The following is a 25711-nucleotide window of genomic DNA, read 5'->3' as shown; positions in this document are numbered from 1 at the left end:
GTTGATGATTTTTCCATGACTGTTATTAATTTGAGTGAAATCAACCTCACAGTTTCCTGTATAGATGTGTTAAAGAAGGGATTCAATTTCATACCCTCTAATAGAGTTCAAACAGGAAATTTGCTTGTGGAGTTTAGGTTGTTTTTGCGTAAATTAAATTTGAAATACATTATGAAAGATGTTAATTTGCCTAGCAGTAATAGGGACCATAGTTTTAGGAGACCTAGTACTTTCAATCCCCCATTGATTAATACACTACAGGTGTTTCAAAAAGTTTGTGAAAACAAGTTTAGAAGTATGATAGATATAAACACAAATGATAATTTAACAAACAATGAACGCAAAGCCCTGGATGACTTAATGAGATCTAAGGACATCAGGGTAATGAAAGCGGACAAAGGGGGAAGAATAATAATTATGAATGTATTTGACTACAATAATGCTATGGTCACACTATTAGAGGATGAGCACAATTATTGCAAAGTCAGTTTGGAAAGTGTATTGAGAAGTTATAGGAAAATAAATACTACATTATTTGACATGTTTTGTCAGGATGAATTAGATAAAGAAGACTACGATTTCATGTTAAATGAACATCCAACTATTGGAACTTTCTTTGGAATACCAAAATTACAGTATGGAATGAGTGATTTAAGTTTTAGGCCTATAGTGTCTGCTAAAAACTCTAAAACTGAGAACATCTCTATCTGGTTAGATAGTGTACTTAATCCAATAGCACAGAAGGCAGAATACTTTTTGAGGGATTCGTGGCATTTATTGGAAATACTAGCCAGGAATGATTTACCTTATAATGAAATACATTTTGCTACATTGGATGTAAAAAGTCTCTACACTTCAATTAATCAAGTAGAAGGGGTAGAGAGTTTAAGACACTATTTGGCCATTAAAACAAATATGGAAGGTTCCAAGATTAATACAATTTGTTCCCTTATGGAGATGATTCTAGATAATAACTTTTTTAGTTTTTTGAAAGATTACTACAAACAAACATCAGGTGTGGCGATGGGAGCTAGAGTAGCTCCTGCATTCGCAAATATATTTATGTCCAACTGAGAAAACGAACATCTAAAATGCCACAGCAGCTTTGATAAAGTGTTACTATACGTAAGATATATAGATGATTTGTTTTTTGTATGGGGTGGAGACAAAATAGAATTTGAAAGCATGGTGGAAGACCTGAACAAAACAACTAGTTCCCTGACATTCAAAATCAGTGGATATGGGAAAAAATAGATTTTTTAGATGTGACATTGTACTTTGAAGGTGAAAATCACACCTTACAAAGTAAAATATACAGAAAACCATGCTTTACAAATCAATACTTACATAAAGAAAGTTTACATCCACAACATATGAAACGGAATGTCATCAAAGGGCAAATGATAAGATTAAGTAGATTAACTTCAAATAATGATATATATCATACAGAATTGCTCTTATTAAGGAAGCTGTTCGTGGAAAGGGGATATTCGTTGGTATTCTTGAAGAAATTAGAGAAAGAAGTGGACAATTTAAGATCAGGAGTAGCTAAACCAATTCTTTTGATTAAAGGGAATGAATTTTTGGCAGATAATGTTATAGATAGTGGAAGTGATTTGGATTCAAAAGAATGGAATACCATGTTTCCGCTGCCTATGTGTAATGAGATGTCATACATTAGGAACGTTATAGAGACGAATTGGACGATTATTTTGGGTAATAGAGAGCTAATGACGGTCTTAGGTACAAAACCTACTTTCACCTATAAAAATACGGTGAATGTGAAAAAGATGTTAGAGTACAAAAGTCACAATAGAGAAACCCAGACTAGAATAGTAAGTAATAAAAAGGGAACTTTTTCATGCAAAGATTGCAAACAGTGTCGATATATTGCGAACATGTCCTTTGTGACTTTAAAACATTTGAACAGAACTTTTTGGGCTAAAGAATACAATAATTGCAACAGTGACCATGTGGTTTATTTAGCCACATGTGTCACTTGTGAAAACTATTATGTAGGCAAAACAATAAGATGTCTAAAAAGACGCATTTATGAGCACACTCTGGCCATAAAAAACAAAGATACAAACAATTCCTTGGCAAGGCATGCCTTGGTTTGTACGGACTTTAAAAAGTTCGAATTCTTTGTTTTGGATAGACTAGAAAAAGGAGTTTTAAAAGGTGACATCAATAATAAACTAGAACAAAAAGAAACATTGTGGCAGTTGGTATTAGGCGCTGACACTTCACCTGGATTAAATGATTCAATCAATATCAAATGTTTTCTATTGAATAGATAAAATGTTTTTGTAAAATTGATAATTTTAAGAATTTTGTGATGTGAGAAATTTAATGTAATCGTATTTTAGGAGAAAGGTAATTCACAGTAACATTCTATGAAATTTGACAAACGTCAAATTAACGTACAGACAGCATTTGATAGAAAGATAGTATAATTTGATTATTGTTGGATTTTCTATTCATTTTCTATTTTATACTTTCATTCTATGAGTTACATGCATTAGTATAGCGAAATTATATATATAATATACAATTATCATGCACATAGAATTGATTGTACAAGTGTACGTATGTGAGTGTGGGGTTTTTTGTGGTAAGATTATACATGTGGACACACACGCGTGTGTTTCAGTGTGTTTGTGAGCGTGAATGTATGCTAGTTTGTGTGAGGGAGTGTGGGTGTTGAGGGAGAGTGTAAGTAGTAATATGATTATGTATATTTATGTACATTTTTTATTGTTTTGAATATCACGTATTTTAACAACAAGATCATAGTGGCATTTTCTTTTTGTATGCAAACATACACACAGATATAATGTCAACAACATTTTTTTTATACAAATAATTGTTTATTTTTGCAAGTGTGATAAGAAATGAATTTACATCATAGTGCACTAATAATTCTTTAAATATAAAAATGTAAGAACTTTAAATTATATATATATATATTTTTTTAAAAAAAGTGTAAGATCAACATGACATCATATCCTGTAAAGTATAAAAACGGGAACATGGGAGAGTTCCCGTTTTTCTGAGGAAGTCCATGGTATGAATAAAGTGGAAGAAAGCGCTAAAATTTAATTCCTTCATTGTCGTTTTTTTTGGTATTCAAAAGGGAGAGCCGTTTAAGTGTGTTCGTGTTCTTTGGTTTTCTGGCTAGTCCGGATTTGTATCCTGTTCCGGAGTTTCTCCAAAGGTTATTACAAACCTGGAAACTCACCTGGTTATGATGCAGCAGATGCCCCTTCTGGGGCTGCTGCTTTTGGCTCAGTTCTGAGGAGGTATTCCTTGCTTTAGCTTCAACCTTTATTCAATGATATTAAGGCTAAATTGATGGATGCTCCTCTAGATAATAAACTTTTGTTTGGGGAAGCAGCTGCTGGTTTATTTAAGTCTCTTCAGGACAAGGGAAAGGCCATACAGGAGCTTAAACATGTCTTTTTTTTTCTCTAGTGCCTAAATTTCAGTGAAACTACCCTTCTAAGCTAGCATTTGTTCATACACAATCTCACCCTCCTTCTAAAGGTAAAAAGGGTGGTAAACAGAGTCCTCCTGCTAAGGCCACTCAGACTGCAGGGATTCTAAAGCCTTCCTTTCCTGACAAACCAGGTGCTATCTGAATATCCACCTGTTCCCAGCCACATTCCTCTTTCTCTTTGCCTTTCTCTTCCTGTTTGGCTCCAAATCACTCAGGATTCTTGGGTTCTGTCAGTCATTTGGCAGGGGTACTTCGTGGTCTGGATTTCCCACCCTCCTTTTATGGGCATTCCTCGGTTTCCTCAAGAACAACTTCTTTTTTTCCCAGATGTTCTTCGAGACCTCTTTTCTCAAGGTACTATTCAAGAGGTCCCTGTGTCCCAAAGGGGAAAAAGATTTTATTCAAGAATGTTTCTAGTGATCAGAAAAGAAGATACTTGGAGACCTATTCTAGACCTCTCTCATCTAAACACCTTTCTGAAGGTGCTTTCCTTTTGGATGTTGTCCCCAAGATCTTACCATCTTTGCCAGCTGGCACTTCTAGCATGGGATCTGGCGATCAAGTATCGAGTGACTCTTCAGGCAGTTTATATTCCTTCAGATTAGAACATTGTGGCAGACAATCTGAGCAGGTTCTGCATTCAATCCCATGAATGGATGCTTCACAGGGATGTGTTTTTAGACATTATTCACCAGTGGGATACTCCTCAAGTAGATCTCTTTGCCTCCCGCCCGAACAGACAGCTTCCTCTATTTTTGTGCCAGAGTCCCAGGTCCTCTGGTATGGAAGGTGGATGCCCTCTCATTTTCTTGGAAGGGGATGTTTCCTTATGCATTCCCTCCCTTCCTCTCATTCTAAGAGTCCTGTTCAAGATTCAACAGGATGCTCCCAAAATCTTGTTGGTGACTCCCTTTTGGCTGCAACAGCACTGGTTCCCTCTACTTCTGCATCTAGCCAAGGGCAATCATCACAAGCTACCTCACAGGGTGGATCTCCTCACACAAGACAAGGGGTCTCTCATCCATCTTCAAGTCCATGCTTCAACTGACACTGTGGATGATAGGGTTTTGATCCCTCATAAACACCTTTTTTCGGAAGATGTGCTGCAGGTCCTGCAGGAGGCCAGGAAACCTACTACTAAGAAATCCTACTCGTCTAAATGGAAACGGTTTTCTATTTGGTGTCTTTCTTGTGGCCTGGACCCACTTTCTGTGGATGTTCCTTTGGTTCTCTTATTTGTGTGAGTTGTTTAATGCTGGTGTGGCCTATTCTTCTATTAAGGCCCACTTATCAGCTCTTTCTGCTTGTCTGCCTTTAACTCCCACGTTAGCTTCTAGATTTGAGGCTAAGCAATTTCTTAAAAGCGTACTTAATATTAGACCTCACAGGAAGTCTGTTCCTCCTCCCTGGGATCTTTATTTCATTCTGGAAAAATTGACTCAGGTTCCTTTTGAGCCTGCAGTTTCAAATCCCTTGTAACATTGTTCTTGGAAGACAGTTCTTTTGTTAGCTCTTACTTCTGCCAGATGGGTGTCTGAGTTGCAAGCCCTTATGGCTTGTCCACCTTTTTTGATATTTCATGAGGACAGGGTGTCCTTGCATACTAATCCTTCTTTCATGCCTAAGGTGGTTAATGAGTTGTCACTTAATCAGTCTATTAATTTGCCTACTTTTCTCACTTCTCCGCAATCTGACAGTGAGAGAGTGTTGCATACCTTAGATGTGCATAAACAGCTCAGATTTTATTTGGATAAAACTAAAGCTATCAGACAATCTACCAGTTGTTTGTTTAATTTCATCCTAGGTCTTTAGGTTTGGCTGTTTCCAAGCAATCTATTTCCACTTGGATTTCAAAAGTTGTTTCCTTTTGTTATTTTTGTTACACTTTTCATGGCAAGAGCTTTCCTTCTTCTGTAAAGGTTCTTGGAGCTGCTACATGGACTTTTGTGCATACCTTCACCAAATACAAGTTGGATGGTATCTCCAGAGCTAGGGCTGGTTTTGCTAATGCCATTCTTCATGGCTTCTTAGAGGGCTCTGCTACTTCTTCCTCCTCCCATGTTCCTTCTTGAGCTGTGGCACTCTCCCATTTGTAATGAATACTGCAGCGGTGAATGTAAGGACATAGTACAGTTGTGTAAAATCTTACCATAATGGTAGATGTCCTTGCCTTCACTGCTACAGTATCCAGTCACTCCCTCCATCCCCCTAGCCTTTTTTTCTTTCCTGGATGTACAGGTTCTCTTTGGTTTTCCTTGGACTGCTCAACCAAAAAATAAAATATAAAAAAAGATCCAACCACAGCAGAAAGCCACTGGTAATTTAATAAAATATAAATAAGATAATACAATGAGTCTTGTACCACAGACTTCATCATGTAATAAAACACAATAAGTATACACTTTATATGCCCTTCATCAATTTCCTGTCAACCAACTAACTACATTTATTTTATTTATTTATTTTACATTTGTTTACCGGGAAAGTCCGACTGGATATATGTCCACTTTCAGTGGAGGCCCAGGGAGAAAAACTCCAGCAAACACAGTATAATTACAATAGGAACAATAGAAACATTTATTGATAAGTATAATTGCAGTTTTCAGTAAGGTTACAAACATAGATAAAGCATAGTTGAAAAAATCAGATCAGGCAGCTTAAGTTTCAGACAATAATACACGCAGTTACGGGCTATGTCCCTTCAAAAATTCATACACTTAGTAGAGTCTATGATTAAAATGCTTAGGGAGAGTTTGCAAGATCGGCGGGTGGTGGCTACTCAGGGTTTAAGCAGGGACATTGTCAATGCAGTTGTTAGTGTAGTTTGATGCTTTTTTTGAACTGGGTTAATGAGGATTGGTGAGTAAGTTCGGCAGGTAGCAAATTCCAAGTTTTGCCTACTGAGTTGGCGAACAGAGAGCTCCCAGCCACATTTACGCTCTTAGTTGTTTGTACCAGCAGTTTGTCAGCAGAGCGTAGTGACCTCAGGTTGCTGTATGGTTTGATGATCTTATATAGTGCTGTTTTTTTTTGGGTTGGTATAGGATTTTGTGGGTTATTATCAGTTAGTTTTATCGGAGAAGACTAGGCCATTCAAGCCATCCTACTTGAGTTAGGTGATACAATCGTGGGTCCTAGAGGTAGTACCTGTAGCAAATCTAGCAATATGGTTGTAACAGCAAGCAAGTTTGGTAAGGGAGGCTTGATTCAGGTTAGTGAAGAGGGGAGAAGCATAGAGGAGGGCAGATAATAGCTGGGACCGAGCGATAGTGGTTCCTGCAAAAAGAGTGAGGAAGGGTTTTATCCTGTATAGGGAGCCCAGTTTTTTGTTGACAGATTTGATGGTTTGATTGACATGGATATCATATTTTAGGGTGTTGTCGACTGTGATGCATGGGAGTTTTGTGTGAATATCTGGGATATAATTGTGCCATTGTTGGAACTTATAGTAAAAAATGGTGAGGAGGATTTGCAAGTGATGGAAAAGATGAGCAGTTTAGTTTTGTTGGGGTTTAATAGAAGCTGATAGTTTGCAAACCACTTTTCTACATCGTTGAAAGTATTCTGGGTTAGGGTCATAAGCTCGGTTGAGGGGGAGGCGGTACAGATTAAAGTAGAGTCATCCACGTATTGGATGCAGGTGACCTTGGGAGTGATGGTGGGTAGGTTATTGATAAAGACTGAGAAGAGTAGTGGTCCTAGTATGGAGCCTTGGGAGACTCCTAGAGTAATGGGTAGATGAGTGGCTAGGGTATTCTGCCATAAAACTGCTTGTTGTCTATCAAACAGGTAAGATTGGAACTGTTTAATTAAGTTACTGTTCAGTGACAGTTCCTTCAGGATACGGAGAAGCAGTTGGTGATTGACCATATCAGAGGTCTTAGAGAGACCTAGGAAGAGAGCTGAGGTAAGTTTATTGTTTCGGTTGATGTTGACTGAGTTAGAGAAGGATAAGAGAGCTGATGTGGTGCTGTGGTATGGCCTAAAACCATGTTGAGAGTTGGCCAGTAGTTTATTCTGGGTGAGATAGTGCATTAATTGGTTGTGGTCACACTTTTCCATAATTTTGGCCAGTGGTGATAGTATGGCTATTGGTCGGAAGTTTGAGAGGTCTAAAGAATTCTCTCCTTTATGAAGGAGAATGACATGGGAAACCTTCCAGAAAGAGGGGATAGTGGCTTCAGTCAAGGTGTGATTTATTATGATCGAGACAGGGTATGCAATTGCATCTGCCCCTTTTTGTAGATATTCTGGTGGGAGGAGATCAGGTGCTAGGGCAGAGGGCTTTAGTTTAATTAGATGTAGATACAGGCAGGAAGGAAAAAGGTAGTGGGGTAGTGGTTGTGGAGAAATTCTGAAAGGAGCTGGAGGGGGGGTAGTTGGCTAGCTAGTGACTGGATGGTTTTGCTAAAAAAATTGTTAATGATGTTTGCAGTTTCCTCTGGAGTTTTAAGGTTACAAGCTGAGGGGGTGGGGTAGTGGTTTGGTCAAGGTGGAGCAGTTTGTTTATGCCTGCCCATAATTTTTGAGGTTTGTTCTGGTGTTTTTGCTGAAGGTGTTGATAGAAGTTTTTTTTGTCTAACAATGTGGCTTTCTTGGTATCTTTCCTTAGTTGTCGAAATTTAATATGGTCGAGTGGGTCTTTGGAGGTGCGCCATCTGTCCCATGCTTTGTTTCTTGCTATGATTTTGGTTTTGTTTACTTTAGAGAGCCAGGGGGCGGTCTTAGTTTTGTCTCTGAAGGTGCAGATAGGAGCATGGGAATCTAGAATGGCAAGGAATTTAGAATTAAAATAGGCTACAGCATCATCTAGTGGAAGTTCTTCTAGTATGGGCTAATTGCATGCTTTGAGTTCATTCTGAAAGTCAGTGGAGTTAAAGTCCAAGATACTTCCTTTATAGTTGGATTTATTTATTCTGGTGGGTGAGGATACAAGTTGGGTATAGCCGTGAAGGTTTATGTGGGTGGTGGGAGATTCAGAGGAACAATTGTTCCAGTCAATATTAACATCTCCTAATACCATAGTTTCATGGGGGTATGTGTTGGAAAGCCATTGGAGGACGTCTTCTAGGGTATTTGCATTGTTGCCTGGGGAGATATAAATGCAGGCAATGAATATAGATTTTAATTTTGTTAAGCTGTAGTTTGGTAACTAGACCTTCTGCATTATTGAACAAGGGAGGTTGTTGTGGGGCTAGTGTGACATATAGTGTATTTTTAAAGAGTACTGCTACTCCCCCCACCTTTCCAAGATTTACGGTCTAGTCTGAGTATGTTGTACCATGGTGGGATAACCTCATTGTCTTTAGTCCCTGGTTTTAGCCAGGTTTCTGTAAGACATAGCACATCAGGTGAGTAGGTAGCTAGTAGGGCATGAAGATTATGGACTTTGTTGTTAATAAAATTTCCATTTTATTAACTGTTAAAAACCTTAACATCACTTTAACAATGATCCATTAAAATGAAATTAACTTAGTTACACAATAAAAAACTTTTAAAACAATAGCAGCCTTCTCCTTAAGAACAGGTTTCAATGAAACATGTTCATTAAGTCCAGGGGGAAAAACAGCATTTAATCTAAGCTGTTAAATAAGTTCCTTCTTTAAGAAAGCTAATTTCCAGTCACCACCCCAAGAATTCATTTTAATAACTTCTAAAATGTTATTTATTATTTATTTATTGACATTTGTTAACCGGGTTAGTCCAACTGGGCTTGTGGCCCATTTTCAGTGGAGACCCGAGGAGAAAAGCTCCAGTGATACATTTCTAATAAAGTATTGAGGTGAGAAACAATTTTACATTTTAACAAATAAATTTCTATTACAAAGTATAATACTACACAAAAATATTGAGGTGAGAGGCATTAATACAGAGCTAAAGTCTTACATTTGTTGAGTACATACAAACAAGTTAAAGTTCCAAGTATGGAGAAGGAGAAAAATGAAAAATATGAAACAAAGTTTTATTGTGAGATAATGCAATAGGCTGAGAATAAAACAAAGTATCTATATATTACTGCTATATGTGTGGAGTTATTCACATACCTTATGTGAGGTGTATAGGGGGACTAAGTAGTTATGCAAATACCTTATGTGAGGTGTATAGGGGGACTAAGTAGGAATCTCATTAAGGGCAAGTGGGGGGGGGACACATGGGGTCAATGCAAGGGCAGGTCCTGAAATTGAGAAAATATGTTTTTAGTTCATTTTTAAAGTGGGAGGTATGTGAAATTAAACGTAAGTCAAGGGGAAGTCTATTCCAGGCATGAGTGTTTATGGAGTAGTTTGCCAACAGACTTTGTAGGCTGGTAAATGTTAAGTATTTGTTGATTAGTAGTGCGGAGTATTTGGGATGGAGTGTAGATAGAGACTAAGGAGGAGAGAGATGGACAGGAGGAGGGTTTATAAAGGACAGAGTGAAGCATGTGAAATTGGTAAAGTAGCAGTAGTTGGGGAAGTTCAAGCCATTGGAGATAGTTTAAAGCAATGCAGTGGTGTGAGTTGTATAGGGAGTTAGTAATGAATCTGGCTATTTTTAAAGTAGGAGTTTGGTCTTTTTGGGATTTAGGATCAGTAGGTTGTGAGAAAGCCATTATTCAGTGGATAGTAGGGCTTGTTGGGTTAGGGAGTGTAGTTCAAAAATGTTATTAGAGATAGAGATAAGTGTGGAGTTGTCGGCATATTGAATGAGAGAAGAATCTTTACAAGAGGAGAAAAGATCATTAGTGAAGATGTTAAACAAAAGGGGCACTAAGATAGAGCCTTGGGGAACACCAGTAGAAATGGGAAGAAAGGGGGAGGAGGCAGAGAGCCATTTGACAGATTGTTCTCTGGCAGATAGGTAACTACTGAACCAAGCAAGTGAGGAGGGGGATAGTTGTAGGCTAGCAAGTTTGGATAATAGTAGAGGATGAAAGACAGTATCGAAAGCTTTGATGAGATCTAGGAAGAGACAGGAAATGAGTTTATTGTTGTCTAGGGCCTCAGCAATGGTCTGTGTGAAGGAGAGGAGAGCAGTAGTGGTGCTATGGTGGGGACAAAATCCGTGCTGGGTAGGGGTAAGCAAGTGGTGGCTAAGGAGGTGATTGAGAATCTGAGAGTGGATACATTTTTCTAGTATCTTAGAGAGGGGGGACAGAATGGCAATGGGTCAGTAGTTTGAAGGTTCTGTGGAGTTTCCACCTTTATGAAGAGGGATAGTAAAGAAAGATTTCCAGAGGGTAGGGACAGTTGATTCAAAAATAGATCTGTTTATTAGTATAGATATAGGATAGGCAATAGAGTCAGCAGCAAGTTTGAGGAATGTAGGAGGTAATTTGTCAGTGGAAGGAGAGCATGGTTTTAGTTTGAGCAGTAGAGATTTGATATAAGTAGTGGAACAGGCTGAAAGGAAAACAAAGTTGAGTTAGTTAGACTAGGAGGGGTAGGTATAAAAGTACAGTTAGGACTGGTGTTTATGAGATTTTGGATGGAAGAGATAAAGTCTTTATTTAAGAGGGTGGCAGTTTCTTGAGGGGAAGAGTTTGGGTATGGGGCGGGATTAGAGGGACTTTCAGGATAGAGAATGTTGTTAAGAGTTGACCAAAATTTCCGGGATTTGTTATTAAGCTGGGCGGTACTGTAGTAAGACTTTTTGTCATTAGTGGTAAGTTTTTTTACAAGGTTCCTCAGTTGTCTATATTTGAGAAGAAGTGGTGGTTGTTTAGATTTAATCCAGGCTTTCCAATTGCTGTCTCTTTGTTTCATGAGGGACTTAGTCTCTTTGGAGAGCCAGGGAGCATGATTTGATTTTACTCTGATCTTTCTAGATGGAGCTAGGGAGTCTAGAGTACTCAAGAAAATGCTATTGAAAGTGCTGACAGTGTCATTTAGGGGGAGCTGTTTAAGTATGAAACAATCTGTGTTGTAAAGAATAGAGCTGAAGTGGGAAGAACTGAAAGTGGATAATTTACGAGAGTCCTTGATAAGGTGGGGTTTGGGAGTATGGTAATAGTGTCTAAGGATGAAGGTAGGCAGATGGTTACTAAGGAAATCAGGTAAAGTGGTGGGATTGTAGTAGTGGTGGTGGTGGGGGGTATTGGTAAGCATCCAGTCTATTATGGAGCTGGAAGTAGAATTTTTATTGAAGCAAGTGGGTGATGATATAAGTTGGTGGAATCCATGAAGGAAGATGCTGAGTTGGGGGAGAGTCAGTAGAGAGTTTGGACCAGTCTACGTTGACATCGCCAAGTATAAGTGTCTCGTATGGTATATTGTGGGAGAACCAGGATAGGATGTTTTCTAGAATGGGCAGATTGTTGCCAGGAGGTAGATAGATGGAAGCTATAGCAAGTTTCTTGTGTGGATTCAGAAAGCAGTTAAGGATGATGAGTTCAGCTGGGAAGAAGTCAGGAATAGAGGAGGGGTAGGGTGAGATCTTAAGGTTGTTAGAGTAGAGGATGGCTACACCAACCCCTTTTTTTACAGGTCTGTCAGATCTGAAGATGTTATAGCCAGGTGGGAGTATTTCACTGTCTGAGATATTTGGCTTAAGCCAGGTTTCTGATAGGGAAAGTATGTTTGGGATATTGAGAGCAATCCATGAGTGCAGCTCAGTAACCTTATTTGTTAGGCTTTGAATATTCAGAGAGTAAATGGTTAAGTCTTTAGCTGGGAATGATTGTTGTGACTAGGACTGATGATTGCATGAGGTGTAAGATGAGGGCAGTGTAGGGGTAGTTATGAAGGTGGCTGTGGGGAGAGTACGGGTGGGGTGAGTTGAATTGGGGTCAGGGTTGGGATGAACATCACCAGAGCAGAGTAGTTGTTTAGAGAGAGGAGAGAGTGTAGTAAATGATAGAGTTTGTGTAGCTTTGATTTAGCTTTAGGGGAAGGTTTAATAACCTCTAAAAATGGTGGTTTGAAAAGACTTGAGGCAGAGGTAGTGAAGAGATCTGGGGAGATAGTAAAATAAGAAGTAATTGGAGGTATGTTGTATGAGTGAGAAGTTGGGGTGCATTGGAGTGGGTCATACAGGCTGGAGTGGTAAGATGTGGTGATAGAGAGAAAAAGAAGCAGTGTAGAAGATAAGAGGAGATATAGCATGTTGGAGTAGAAAATGGTTGGGTTGGGAGAACAGGTGGTGTGTATGAAGTGATGTTAATAAGACTGACAGATTGGTGAGATGGAAGTGATATTAATAAGATTGACAGACTGGTAAGGTGGGAGTGGTGAGTGGCAGGAAGTGGAGCTGTAGTGAATAGTAGGACAGGAAGGAGAGGGATAATTAGGTATAAAGGTAATTGTAATGGGGTGGCTGGGAATGGGGGTAGGGTAGGGGAGCGAAGTGAGCCTGAGCATAGTGCGGGCAAATGGAGCGGGGCTATACCCACAAGGAAGGACTCAGAAAACAATCAGAGAAGCTGGTGAAAAGGACAGAGATGTGAGCAGAGAAGGCAGGGAGTTCTAGGAAGAGCAGAGGTGGCTGGGCTGTGTTTAGGTCAGTAGGGCTCTAGAAGTTGAGGCAGAAGTACTGACAACAGCAGGAGAGAATAGCTAGGATGGGTATACAGGACTGACAAAACTGTTAACCTAGACAGAGAGTAGCAGACAGGGAAAGAGGGTTTTGTAGGGGGTAGGAGCAGTTCAGAATAGGAGGTATAAGTTAGAAAGGAGTAGAGTAGACTGGAGGGAGCCTGGAAGAAAAAGGGGTAGCTAGACAAGTGTAAGAGAGGAAATAGCTATGGGGTACAGTCTGCAGATGAGAAGGAGCCACCACAGGAGTACTCAAGGATTAATGGTAGCAGGTATCCTTTACAGATGAGGTGTACATACTTAGATGGTATTCACTTGGGAGGGATGCACGCTGGAGGTACTTGACTGTAGGTGAAAACCCAGCTAGAGTGGGCCAGAGGGCATTAGGGCTGCTCAGGTAGGTTTATTTGTGTTTTGGAGCAGCCAGTCTTCGATTATGCATTCCCTCTCAGAAAAGACAACTTTTACATTAATCTTATTTTTCTCATTTCAATTGCAGTTATAGATGTTCATCTTCAAGGCAGAATCACAAGCCACTTTATTTTGTTGGGCTCCAAGAGAAACTGTATTCACACTCACATTAATTATGAAATGCAATTTAGCCACGGTGGTACAGCAGTGGCGTTGTTGCCTCACAGCAAGAGGTTCTCCTGTTCGATTCATGGCTGGAGTTCCTTCTGTGTGAAGTCTGCATGTCCTCCCAAACTGAAACCCAGTGTAATTGGTACATGGTACATAGGTTAGTACTAGGCTAACTGCCCTTGTAAGCCACTGTAAGCCTAGCCAATTATCCCTTGTGAGACTCAAACCCTGCATCTTGTGTTTGTAAGGCAAACACCTTAACCATTAGGCCACCCTCCCAACCTACAGAGCGTTGAATGATTGTACAAAGCATTAGCTTTAAAAAACAGAATTTATGATTACCGTTATCATACCATTACCATAGCCATCCTTTCTCCACTTTTCCAAGATACTTGAGAAATGTATCCATTCTCAAGTCTTAGACTACCTCTTAGCTAATTACCTCCTCTCCAGCACCCAGCATGGTTTCAAGCCATACCACAGTACTACTACCACCTTAATCTCTTTCACTAATGCTATCCTTCATCATATAAATAATGACCTATTCTCCTCTTGCTATATTTCTGGATCTATCCAAGGCTTTTGACATGGTGTTACACAAACTACTAATCTCTGTTCTCACTAACCTATCCTTTTCCCAGTCAGCTACTGATTAGCTTCACAGCTATCTAACTGGCTGCCAACAATCAGTTGTCTGGCATACCGACCTATCTCCTCGACTTCCTGTAACACTCAGTGTTCCCCATGGCTCCATCTTTGGTCCCCTACTATTCTCACTCTTCACCAATGATCTATTCACAGCCACCAAGCATGCTTCTCTTATACAGTATGCAGATGACTCCACCCTCATCTGTTCAGCCCCAACTATACCTGAACTTCACAAAATCACACAGGAAGCTTTTTCATCTGTTGAAAACTGGCTATCTAATGCCCAGTTATTACTCAACCCGAGCAAGACTAAACTCCTTATCTTCCAACCCACTAAATTTAGCCCAATTATCCCTCACTTTAATATTGTAGCCAAAGACAATACTGTCATCTCCCCAAGAGAGCACACCAAACTACTTGGTGATGAGACTGATAATCTCAGATTTGACACTCACATTTCTCTTACCATAAAAAAGGTTCAGAAAAAAATAGGTGCATTGTACAGAAACAAACAATTCCTCACCAAGACAGCCAGAATTTCTGCTGCCAATTCCCACCTAATCTCCACTTTACTCTACACCTCTCCTATACTTACCTACCTTAAATAAACAGAACTAAACAAGCTCGAGGCTTGCTACAATAAAATTGCTAAGTTTGCCACTGGTGCATCTTATCACAGTCATCACTGTATTTCACTTAGAGAACCTGAATAGCTTGAATTCCCTCAACTTCTTCACCTGAATCAACTCTCCCTTGCTCACAAGTTAGTACACCATCCTCTTAAATTCCCATCCCTTAAAAACCTTCTCCAGCCTTACTGCTTCACTAGACCTCTACACTCCAGCAGCAAAAATCTACCTCTTGTGACCAAACCCAAGGACTCAGTAGGAGCAGCACTATTCTCCTGCATCATATCCAGATTATGGAACACCCCCCCCCCCCCATAACCACACTATCTTCTTGCAATCACTTCAAGACTGCACTAAAAACTCACTTAAAAAGTCTCTGGTTATGCCCATGCACCAATCCCGGCTAGTAACCCTCATTTTACCTCCCCTTCCCTAGCCACCGCTAGCTTCCTCTCACTACCACATATACTGCTCACTCAGTCTCCTCTCTTACTCTTCTGTCGTCCTCTTCCATCCCATTAGCCCTTCTAGCTTGTTCCCCCCTTCGTGCGGAGTTTCTGCTTTATATCTGCTTGAGTTTAATGCAATATTTGTATATAAGATTTAGGTATATGAGTTTAGAACAGTATCTGTTTGAGCTTATAACAGCTGTGTATACATCCTACCTTTATTCCTATTTGCTATTGTATTTGCTATTGTATGTATATTCAGTTGTTCTTCATGTACTCTGCTGCTCATTTATTGTTCTGTGGAGCTTTTCTCCCCAAGCCTCCACTGAAAAAGGACCTGTGTCCAGTTGGAATTTCCAGATAAACAAATGTAAATAAATAAATTATGAAATACAAATGAAAAAGGAGACTAATGGGTCATTGTTAAAGTGATTTTATGGTTTTTAAGAGGTAATAAAATGGAAATGTAGATAACTGGTTGACAGGAAATTGATGAAGGGTATATAAAGTGTATACCTATTGTGTTTTATTGTCTGATGAAGTCTCTGGTATGCGACAAAAGTGCTCATCATTGTGTGGTCTTATTTATATTTTATTAAATTACTGGTGGCTTTCTGCTGTGGTTGGATCGTTTTTTTATATTTTATTTTTTGGTTGGATTTATTCATCACATTTTCTGATATTTCCTTGCACTGCTGTTCCTTCAGGGGCAATCAGTTCTGAGGATGTACACCTGAATGTCACCTTTATGCCCTACACTATGTAAAGAGTGTGCAGGTGAAGTTCAGCATACCTTAAAGCAATGGTAGACTTTGGTAAACTGGCCGGACGGTGGGCTTCAGGGCAGGGAATCCCATTTGTAATGAATACACCAGTGGTGAAAGCAAGGACATCTACCATTATTGTAAGATTTTACACAACTGTACTTTCCCTGTTCACATTTAAGGTGCTAGAGTTTTTAGCATCTTACACAAAATGAGTTAGAAGTCATTTCTAAGCAATATTGTTTCACTCTGGACACTTCTGCTGCTTGTGTCCCCTATAACATGCGGGTGATGTGCATAATGACACCCATAATACTGAAATGTGCTGCAGTAATTCATCTCTGAGTAAAAAGTTAGTCAGGCCTTTTATATTTCTAATTCATGCAATGCAATCAGTTTATACCTGTGTTCTTTCTCCCTCTCTGTGCAGACTTAAAACCTGCCTGTGTTTTTCTCTTTTTGTCTTCCTGCTTATCATTCATGTCAGATATAATGCAGCACCAGAATCAGTGAATTTATTCTCTGTCTCAGCCTGGGTGCCAAACATCAGTAATCTGTTTCTGCTGTCAATTGTTGGAATGTTACCTGATCAGTGTTTGCTGATTAAAGTGTTGGATTGATGAATATACAGATTTAGGAGTAGCAGCTCTATGAACAAAGTTTTGTTTCCAAGATAAATGTCTCCAGGAACATAAAAAAGTGGGATTTAATTTGCTTCACCAGCTGAGTGCTCTGCAACCTCAGAGTTAGTATATTTAAGTTTGTAGTGTGTTGGAGCTAACAGACAAAAATTTCCAGGACCATATATATGTTTTTTTTATTAGTTTGCAGCAGTTCAGTTTCATTAATATTACTTTCAGAAACTTAATAGAAACAAACATAAAATATATAACTTCTAAAGGTAAAGGTTTAAAAACCAGTGAGATTGCAGAGATGTTATTATTGTAAATAACTGCCTTTATTGAAATCAGGATGAGTGATTTGTCTATAAAAATAATGCATGTGATCTGATGAAATCTTTTTTATAGATGAAAATGTTCACCCTGATTTCAGTAAGGACACATTTTCTAATGAAAATACCATCTCTGCCATCTTATTGTTTTTTAAACCTTTACTTGTAGAAGCTGTATCCTTTATTGTTAATTGATGATTAGTTCCACTCTAACATGTGGACCACGATATAACTATTTATGGGTCAATACAGTTAGATCTTTTCTTGTTCATTCTGACACTGCATTAAACAACAAAGCAGCTTATCTATTTCCCATCACTGTTTAAAGACAGAACACCTTTTTACATTTCAAAACCTGAAATGAATATGCATGAGACATTTTATACCTTGAGCCACCAAATTTTATTGCCTCTTTCTGCACCATTAACGTTATCAAACCCTTATTTGTATATCTGATGCATCTGCTTTTGGGTCTCTTTTTCACATGGCGTCCTGTGTCATTTCGCTATCCCTTGATTGATTTCACTGATTGCCTTTTCCTTTGCTAATGTGTGCAGAGAAGGTGCATCTTGTTTATCTGTTATTGTACACTGCCTGAGTGCTAACACTCACCTGTGCCTTACAATAATTTATCCTTATCAACAGCCATTCAGATAAGTCTTTCCTACTTTTCACTATAAATGTTCTACAGCCTTTTTAAAATCAAGGTCACCTTTGAAATATATCTACAATTCATGATCTGCCTATGAAAACTATAACTTGCTCACAAACATAAATAAATAAAAAAGTACTTGGTAAATGCTGGCATCTGATTAATAAGTAAATGTGAAACTATGACCATCAGTTGGAAGTTCAAAAGGATGTATTTTGACAGTAGGGTCTTTTTTATTGTTCAGAGTTATAAAGCCTGTAGTTTTCACAGAAGCCTTTTTACTGCATGGTGACCACTAGGCTGTACTTATCCAGAATAATGAATATTTTAGCAAGTTGATTTTAATTTTCACATTCTTTTGTACTTCCTGTTATGATGACATCATCTCTCCTGGCCAGCGTGTGAAGGAAGGCCAGTTTCTTTATAAATAGAAATTAGTCAACAAAAAGAAGTTAAGTAAGTAAGCAACAGCATTGTTTTTGACATATAAATAATACTTACGCCTTCTATATCTTTTCTTTTCTGAAAATGAAAAGAAAAGAAAGCATGTTATATCATAACAAAATCATTTCATATCATATTGTTTGCAAATACATTTTGTCAAATTTGCAGCAAAAAAGTATGTTAGAAAAGATTCAAATGTGAGATTAGTTTTTTTTCCAATACCAAAACAGAAAGCAGTTAAGTACAAGGGGCTATTGCAAGATACACACACACACACACACACACACACACACACACACACACACACACACACACACACACACACACACGTGCATACACAGTTTGTTTGGATAGTCACCAGTTAATTCAGTTATGGGCACTATTTGTCAGATGTGGGAATAAACTGAATTACCTGGCTGGGAAAAAGCATGTGGTTAACAGCCAACCATTGTGCTGCCCTCTTATCTGTTAGTGTTTATGATTTTTTTGAACGATATGCCCCCCCCCCCACACTTTATGTTGATTATCACTCCCCTACTGGCTTATTAGCCTAATCATACCTCATCATCAGGGTGACTGTCGAATGGTAGAGGCCATTATTCAGACAGCCATCAGGGACAATTTAAGGGGTTTTACTTTATGCTCTATCTTTCCCCATGCATATTCAGCTCAGGCAGGGGAAGTGAGCTGGGGAATGGGGCTGACCACGCTGGTCATCCCTCATCTCCAGAAAGGACATTGCCAACAAGCATCTCTGCCCTCAACCCTAAAGCAAGGCAAGTAGTTTCCCCAATCAGCACCAGCGAAATTGCATTTCCATATGTCTTCCTTGAGTACCCGCAAGAATCCCCTGTCCCCCAAGAGAGGTGAGGGGATCATTCCCCTTCACCCCACTCCATCCCTGCCTGGCTCTTCCAATGTCATGGCAACTATATGGCCCCCTACCCACAGGCTTACCATGTACGATTACTTACTGTACCCCTGCCACATGAGTCATAGTTATCACCCCATCACCCTGCACCACGTAGTCAGGCTTAGCATGTATGATTACTTATTGTACCCCTGTTACATGAGTCACAGTTAGGGCACCATTGCCCTGCACCACATAGTCAGGCTTAACATGTACGATTACTTATTGTACCCCTGCTACATGAGTCACAGTTAGGGCACCATCACCCTGCACCACATAGTCAGGCTTAGCATGTACGATTACTTATGTTGTGTAGAACCACTCAGTAATACTAGACAAGCACTCTTGAGCTGTTGCTATACTCTGCGGGTGACTGAAGGAGTACTTGTGCGGGTGAGATGCATGTAATATGGCAGTAAGGTCATTTATAAGTAGGGCTGTGGAGTGCATTGAAAAGGGGTGCCATGTGGTGCCCCACAATTTAGTATTTTAGGTGCAGAATAAGTTCTGGTCAGCCGCGGTGGTGCAGCAGTTAGTGTTGCCACCTCACAGCAAGAGCTTCTCTGATTCGATCCTCGGTTGGGGTGCCTTCTGTGCGGAGTCTGTATGTCCTCCCTGTGGTCGCGTGGTTTCCTCCGGGTGCTCCGGATTCCTCTCACATCCCAAAGACATGCTGTAGGTGGATTGGATACTCTAAATTGGCCCTAGGCATGAGTGGGTGCATGTGTGTGCCTTCCATGGAAGGTTGGGCGCCGGGCTGGCAACTCGACACTGTAAAACTCCACTGTCAATCATGAGCAGACAGGTGATCCATTGTGCCAATCCCTAAACAGGAAAAGCCGAAAGAAGAAGGTGCAGAATAAGTTCTAATAGGTCTATTTTGAAGACAGCTATTCAGTTAGCTGCAGGGTATGGTACAGGTACCACTCATTTGTAGTTTTTTTTCTTGAAATGCATGAAAAGCGCTCCCTTGAGCTTATTGTTGCTGTACATACATATGAAGTCTGTGACTCGTCTAAACCCTGTGATAATACTCAAGTTTTATTTGAATCCATGTTGTGAATGATTAATAATAGCATGTATTTGTTTAAGTGAGTAAATAGTTGTTTCCAAACCAGATTTTTTTATATTTTAGTGAGGAATGGAGGAGAGTTATTTGGATAAATCCTTCTGGATCAGATTAATTTGTTTTAAAAGGGGGAAATTAATATGAAATTCATTCCAAATTTAAGAGACAAGACTTATCGTGAGAAGCAGATTCATTTTCCAAATTTAAGAGACAAGAGTTACTGTGAGAATATATTTCTGACATACATAAGAGGCTGGAGCCTAACTGTAATAACCTGACGCCAAGTATAAAGGAGTAAAGCCCTGACTGTGACCCAGATGACAAGAGTTGGATTAGCAGCGCAGGTGTTAGAGGAGCTGGATAGGGGATGGCGGGAATGAGTAGCTATCACCATCTCACGTATTCAGGGGTGGGGGTGTAGTGTTCCTCTTGGCTGACTGCAACCAGCAAGTGGATACTTGGCAACAAAGAAGGTACAGCCACAGCCACTTTGCGGTATAGAAAGATAAAGTTGTGACTACAGCCCAGCCAACCTGATTTCAGTAAGTGACCCAGATGACTAACAGATCAGCAGGGAAGGATGGGCACATCCATTGTGAGGGGGGGTTACTTGTCAGTGATGCTCCCTAAGGAGTGACATTGTCCAAAGAGTGGAATTGCCCTTGGATGAAACAATGAATGTGGGGGACAGGGAAAGGGAAAGTGGGTAAGTTATATAAAACTAAAAAAAAGAGAGAAGCAAAAATGGCTAAGCGCCTAGGATGCTCTAAGATCCATGACTGGTCCCAGCAACACTGGAGTAAGTGTAGGGGGGGTCGAAGAATTGCTAATATACCCAACAGGGGCATGGAGCAATGGCCAGTAAAAATGTGGTCCGAGTGGACCAAAAAAAATTAAAAAAGATGATACAGTCAAAAACTGGGGACAAGAATATGATGATTCCAAGTTGGTGATGGTAGTTCTGTCTGTTTATGTGTGAGAACACAAATGCAAAAGTATGATAGTAAGAGGTCCTCATGGAGACAGAGAATGGTATGTCAGTGTATGTAGGTGGATTTAGGGCTTAATGAGAAACACTCCAGTTGTTCAAATGTACAGTCACTTCTGTCTAAGCCCTAGACAGACCAGGATAAGTCAAAGCAGCATGGGCTGAGAACTTCTCTTTATTTGGTCACTTGTGCTGCTAGTCAGAATGGTCTGTGAAGGGGAAGTTCACAGATGGATGATAGCCCTGAGACGGCCAAAGCATTTAAGAACTTTCATGTCTGTTTGGATGATGCTCCTTCCAGTCGATTTTTACCCAAACCAGTGGCTACACTGACAATGACAGGGAATGCATGGGTTACTGTTTTTAGGGAAAGGCTAATGACTGGCAGGTAGGGAGGAAAAAAAAACAAAAATTAAAAAAAAGAATGGGTGTAAGGCATCTGGTCAAGCAAAGCATATTACCAGATGATTAGTAAAGAAGGATTTAACTAGTGCAAAGAAACAAATGAAAAATAACATGGGGATAGCCAGGGCTGACAGTCACCATATACAGTGTACTTTTGAAGGATAACGTGTACTTCAGAGATGTAATATTGTTGTTTCCATTATTTTGAGTGAAAACAAAAGTGAAAAGTTCTGCCGTATCTCTGTGTGAAGTGATATTCCATATTTATCTAGTCTGGAAGGGTAACGTTCTGATTTGATGCTGAGAAGGAAAGAACTTTGATTGCCAAAACTTTGTAGGGTTACTGAAATGCAGAGAATGTTCATCTGATTAAGTAACATTTCATTCAACCACAACTGAAAAAGATCAGTTAGATGACTAGAGGACTAATGAAAAGTTCTTATTTTGGAAACAGCCTTCAGCACCCCTGTACCCCCTTACATAACAGAACTAACTCCAAGGCCACAAAACCTCATTATCAAAGTTTTCATCTAGTGTAAGGTTATCTCATTGGCTTTGTCTACATGCAGTTTACTAAAAAGGACTTGACTAGAGAAATAGCAACACCCACACACACACACACACACACACACACACACACACACAAATGTTCTTGACTCCTTTTTTCAGTTTTTATAATAAGTGTTTTTTGCTATCACCATTTCAGTTCCATAGTCCTGATTTATATTAAGGTAGCATATGTAAGCGTAAACTGTTGGTAGTCTATAACTTGTCCCCACTCCATATTTGCTGCCCACCAGGCTTGTTGCTGTGACTTGGGAGTATTGGTCTCCTTCTGATGACAGTCAATTGTTGTGTAGCTGTCATCGTGGCAGCTATGAGGGGAGTTCATGGTTCTTGTTCTTCCATCCCTTTCATGTGCTGCTTAAGGAGTCAGGGGAGGGGCATACAGTAGGTGGAGCATGAGCATATATTACCCAGCCTTTTAGGAAGTCCTACATTCCTACCTTAAGTAGGTATCTCTTGCTAGGTCCCCTACGTAGAAGAGATATTCATTAGATGGAGATATGCCCTATCACATGTCCTTCAGTCTCCTCCTGAAAAAGGTGAGCAGACAAGGCCACCTCACTCCTCTCATCTATTTGCTGGCTTCTCCATCACCCAATCCACTACTTGAACCTGATGGAAACAGCTTCTGCAGTGGTGTGTCACTTTTATCAAATGGCATTCCTATTTGTAAGTTCTGCCCTTAGCTCATTAGGTTTTTCCAGTGACATGGTTCTGCCATAATTTCTACTGTCCTGAGGGAAAATATTTTGTGTTTAACATTGCTCAAAATATTGGTGAAAATATTACCTAAACCAGCTGTACTAGTAGTGAATATACTAACAGAGATAAAACAACTGAAATTGGGATCTTTAGAAGGGGGTAGAAGCAACTTACATAGAAAAAAATGGGAATTGTGGGGAAAAAGACATACAGGGCAAGAATGAGGTTTAAAAGAAGGCAGGACTTGAATGAGCTATGCAACGTTTGACTGACAGTGACTGGATAGCTTATAAGCGCTATATAATATCTGCAAATAAAATGATGTCAAAATGGTTTGTGATGAATAATGTTTGCAACTAAAATTATGTCAAAATGGTTTGTTTTCATTTATATAAATGTATACTTCCCTGTGTCATGCACTGCATTTTAATAAAGATGTTTCTTGTTGAAAAAATATTTTGGTGAACATGCTGGTTGTAGTACTGATTCCATTTCATTTATATATTACAGACCAGTTTGTTCGGGAAAGTTCCATTAGCATATTTAATTTTTCTAAGACAGTACCTTGACACAGATTATATAAAGTGTCTAGCAAGTCTTGCAAGACCACATTACTGCGGATGTATTAAGGTTGCTAAGGATATTTGAACAGGTTATACTGAGATATCTTTATGAGCTATTGTTTATTTATGTTTCTGCAGGCCTTCCTTTTTTGCTATTATTTTTTGCCTAAGGAATTAATTAATTTATTTTTTAGTTGTTAGCATTTTGGTAACTAGGTTAAATGGATTGACCCTACCAAGCAGATCACGTTTTCAGAGGGAAATGGGAATGACTGATAATCTCTGGATCCCTTTGTTGTTCCTTTTTACACATTTCACCTCCTCATGTAGTGACACAGCCCCAAGATCAGAAGAGAGTCACTAGTTTTGGCAAACAGGCCCAAATCTAGTTAAAATAAAAAACAAGACACAAAACATCTTGGCAAACAGGCAAAATCCAATTCACAAATCTCATTCCAGGCACCACACTTATTTATAGATTCATAGGTAGGTACTAGGCTATTGGCCCAAGGGCCTTAATAAGCCTAGCCAAAAAGGTTCCCTGGCTTTCGCCACCCAAGAAACTTATTTTCCTGTGCCCCTGTCAAGCAGAGTCACAGAAGTGATCCCAGGGGTGAATTTCCTATTTTCCATCCACTCAAGATTTCTCTTGAAGAGTGCTAATGAGGAGCTTTGTTTGATATAAATGGGTAGCTTGTTCCAGAGCATGGGGAGTCTCTGGGACAGGACTCTATCCCTCTATCCCTCCAGCATATTCTGTTTATTGTGGTGACAAGGTTTAGGTCCCTAGAGCATGTAGCTCGGAGGGACTGGGATTTCTTTAGGTGGAGCATGTCCAACAGCTCTGGGTTTGACATAACTTTGTATGTTAGGCAGAGACCACCTTAGAGTAGGCGATATGCGACGGAGTACAGCTGGAGATTTTTGAGACGGTCAGCGTACGGCATCTGTTTGAGGCCAGTAATCCTCTTTGTGAGGTACTTCTGTGGCCTTTCCAGTTATTGTAGATGTCTTGTGAGGTACATACCAAAAGGGGCATTGTTCTCTATAATGGGTCTAATGAGTGATGAGTAGAAGGAAACTGACTATTTATTCCTGGATGAGAACCCTTTTGTGATGAGGTGTGCCACATAGAAGAATTTCCTGACCACTGTGGCGATGTGATTATCAAAGGAGAGACTACTGTCCACCTGGGTCCCAAGGTCTCTTATCACACTTTCGGTGTTAAGTAGATTGCCACCTATGTGATAGTTCATTGGTGCAGAGTTTTTAGCAAAGCGGATGACAATGGATTATTTTTAGAAGTAACCCAGATTTGATGTTAGGTGAAACCCAAGCCTTTATCTATAAAACAGGAAAGAATCTTAAATTAATATTTGGCATCTATGGCAAAGGGACAACATGCTGTGGGATGTGTAATTAATGTGGTTTTATTTTAGAGAGTAAACTGGTTGAAGGTGTATGCCCACCAACCACAGTCTATCTCAAGGAAGGGAACTGTAGCACCAGAGGCATTTTTTACCTGGCTATATGCTAAGGGTGTAATTATTTTTATGTTGGCAAGACAGAAAGAAATCTTAGAAAAAGGATCCACAATTGCTAAGGCCAACCTGAATAATGCTTTATATAAACACACCCTAACATGACCTAATTTTAAGTTTTACAAATTTGCCATTCTTGATGTTATAAAGACAAGCCCTAATGGAGGTTGGTGGAGGGCCCAACTTGAAGAAAGTGAACTTATGTGGCAGCTGAGACTCAATTCAACCACTGCACCAGGGATTAATGACAACATTTCTATTGCCCCCATACTGAGGTTAAAAGCATTGGATTTATAAAATCAGTAGTTTTAGGATTAATTATTCTCATGGGTCACAGACTTGTATTGTTTTTACTTGCAAACACATTTCTGTTCATACATTTTTTATAAATCTGATACTGGTGGTGATTAACTTGTTAGTTTTGGATAGGTTTTAACTCACCTTGAGAAAGTGTAGTGTCACTAGATAAAGTACATAAGATTTCTGTATTCTTAGTTTGTGACAATGTTTTTATGATTTAACATTTTACTCATACAGACCTTATCTGTTGGATTCATGTTCACAATTTCTGAACTCACTAAGTGTGTGTATTGTTTTAAAACTGCAAATAGTACATTTTACCTTTTCTACAGAGTTTAGCTGGTGGACTATGTTCAGAGTTTCTGAATTTGCTAAGTGTATGTATTCCTTTTTTAAAAACTGCGAATAGTATATTTTATCTTATAATCTTCTATTTCTTCGGGTGTAGTATATTTTGTCAGTGATTATTTCTATTTGTACTATTCATCATTCATTAAGTAGAGCTTATGTTTTGCATTTTGACACACTGTGACTT

General features: G+C 39.4%; 1 protein-coding gene across 2 annotated transcripts in view; it reads right to left on the bottom strand.

The window, feature by feature from the left end:
- The window catches only part of LOC122790425 (mediator of RNA polymerase II transcription subunit 12-like), a 224127-nt gene that overhangs the window by 63789 nt on the left and 134627 nt on the right, over positions 1-25711 (bottom strand). For both annotated transcript variants that reach the window (XM_044057948.1, XM_044057949.1), the window contains exon 5: positions 18189-18209. In XM_044057948.1, the coding sequence (XP_043913883.1) occupies positions 18189-18209 (21 nt within the window). The remainder of the gene's footprint in view (positions 1-18188; positions 18210-25711) is intronic.

The sequence above is a fragment of the Protopterus annectens genome, chromosome 16.part0, assembly GCF_019279795.1.
Source record: "Protopterus annectens isolate FY-2018-M chromosome 16.part0, PAN1.0, whole genome shotgun sequence".
Classification (NCBI taxonomy): Eukaryota; Metazoa; Chordata; order Ceratodontiformes; family Protopteridae; genus Protopterus; species Protopterus annectens.
Note: the sequence above shows the minus strand (reverse complement) of the source record. Positions and strands in the feature narration are given on the sequence as shown.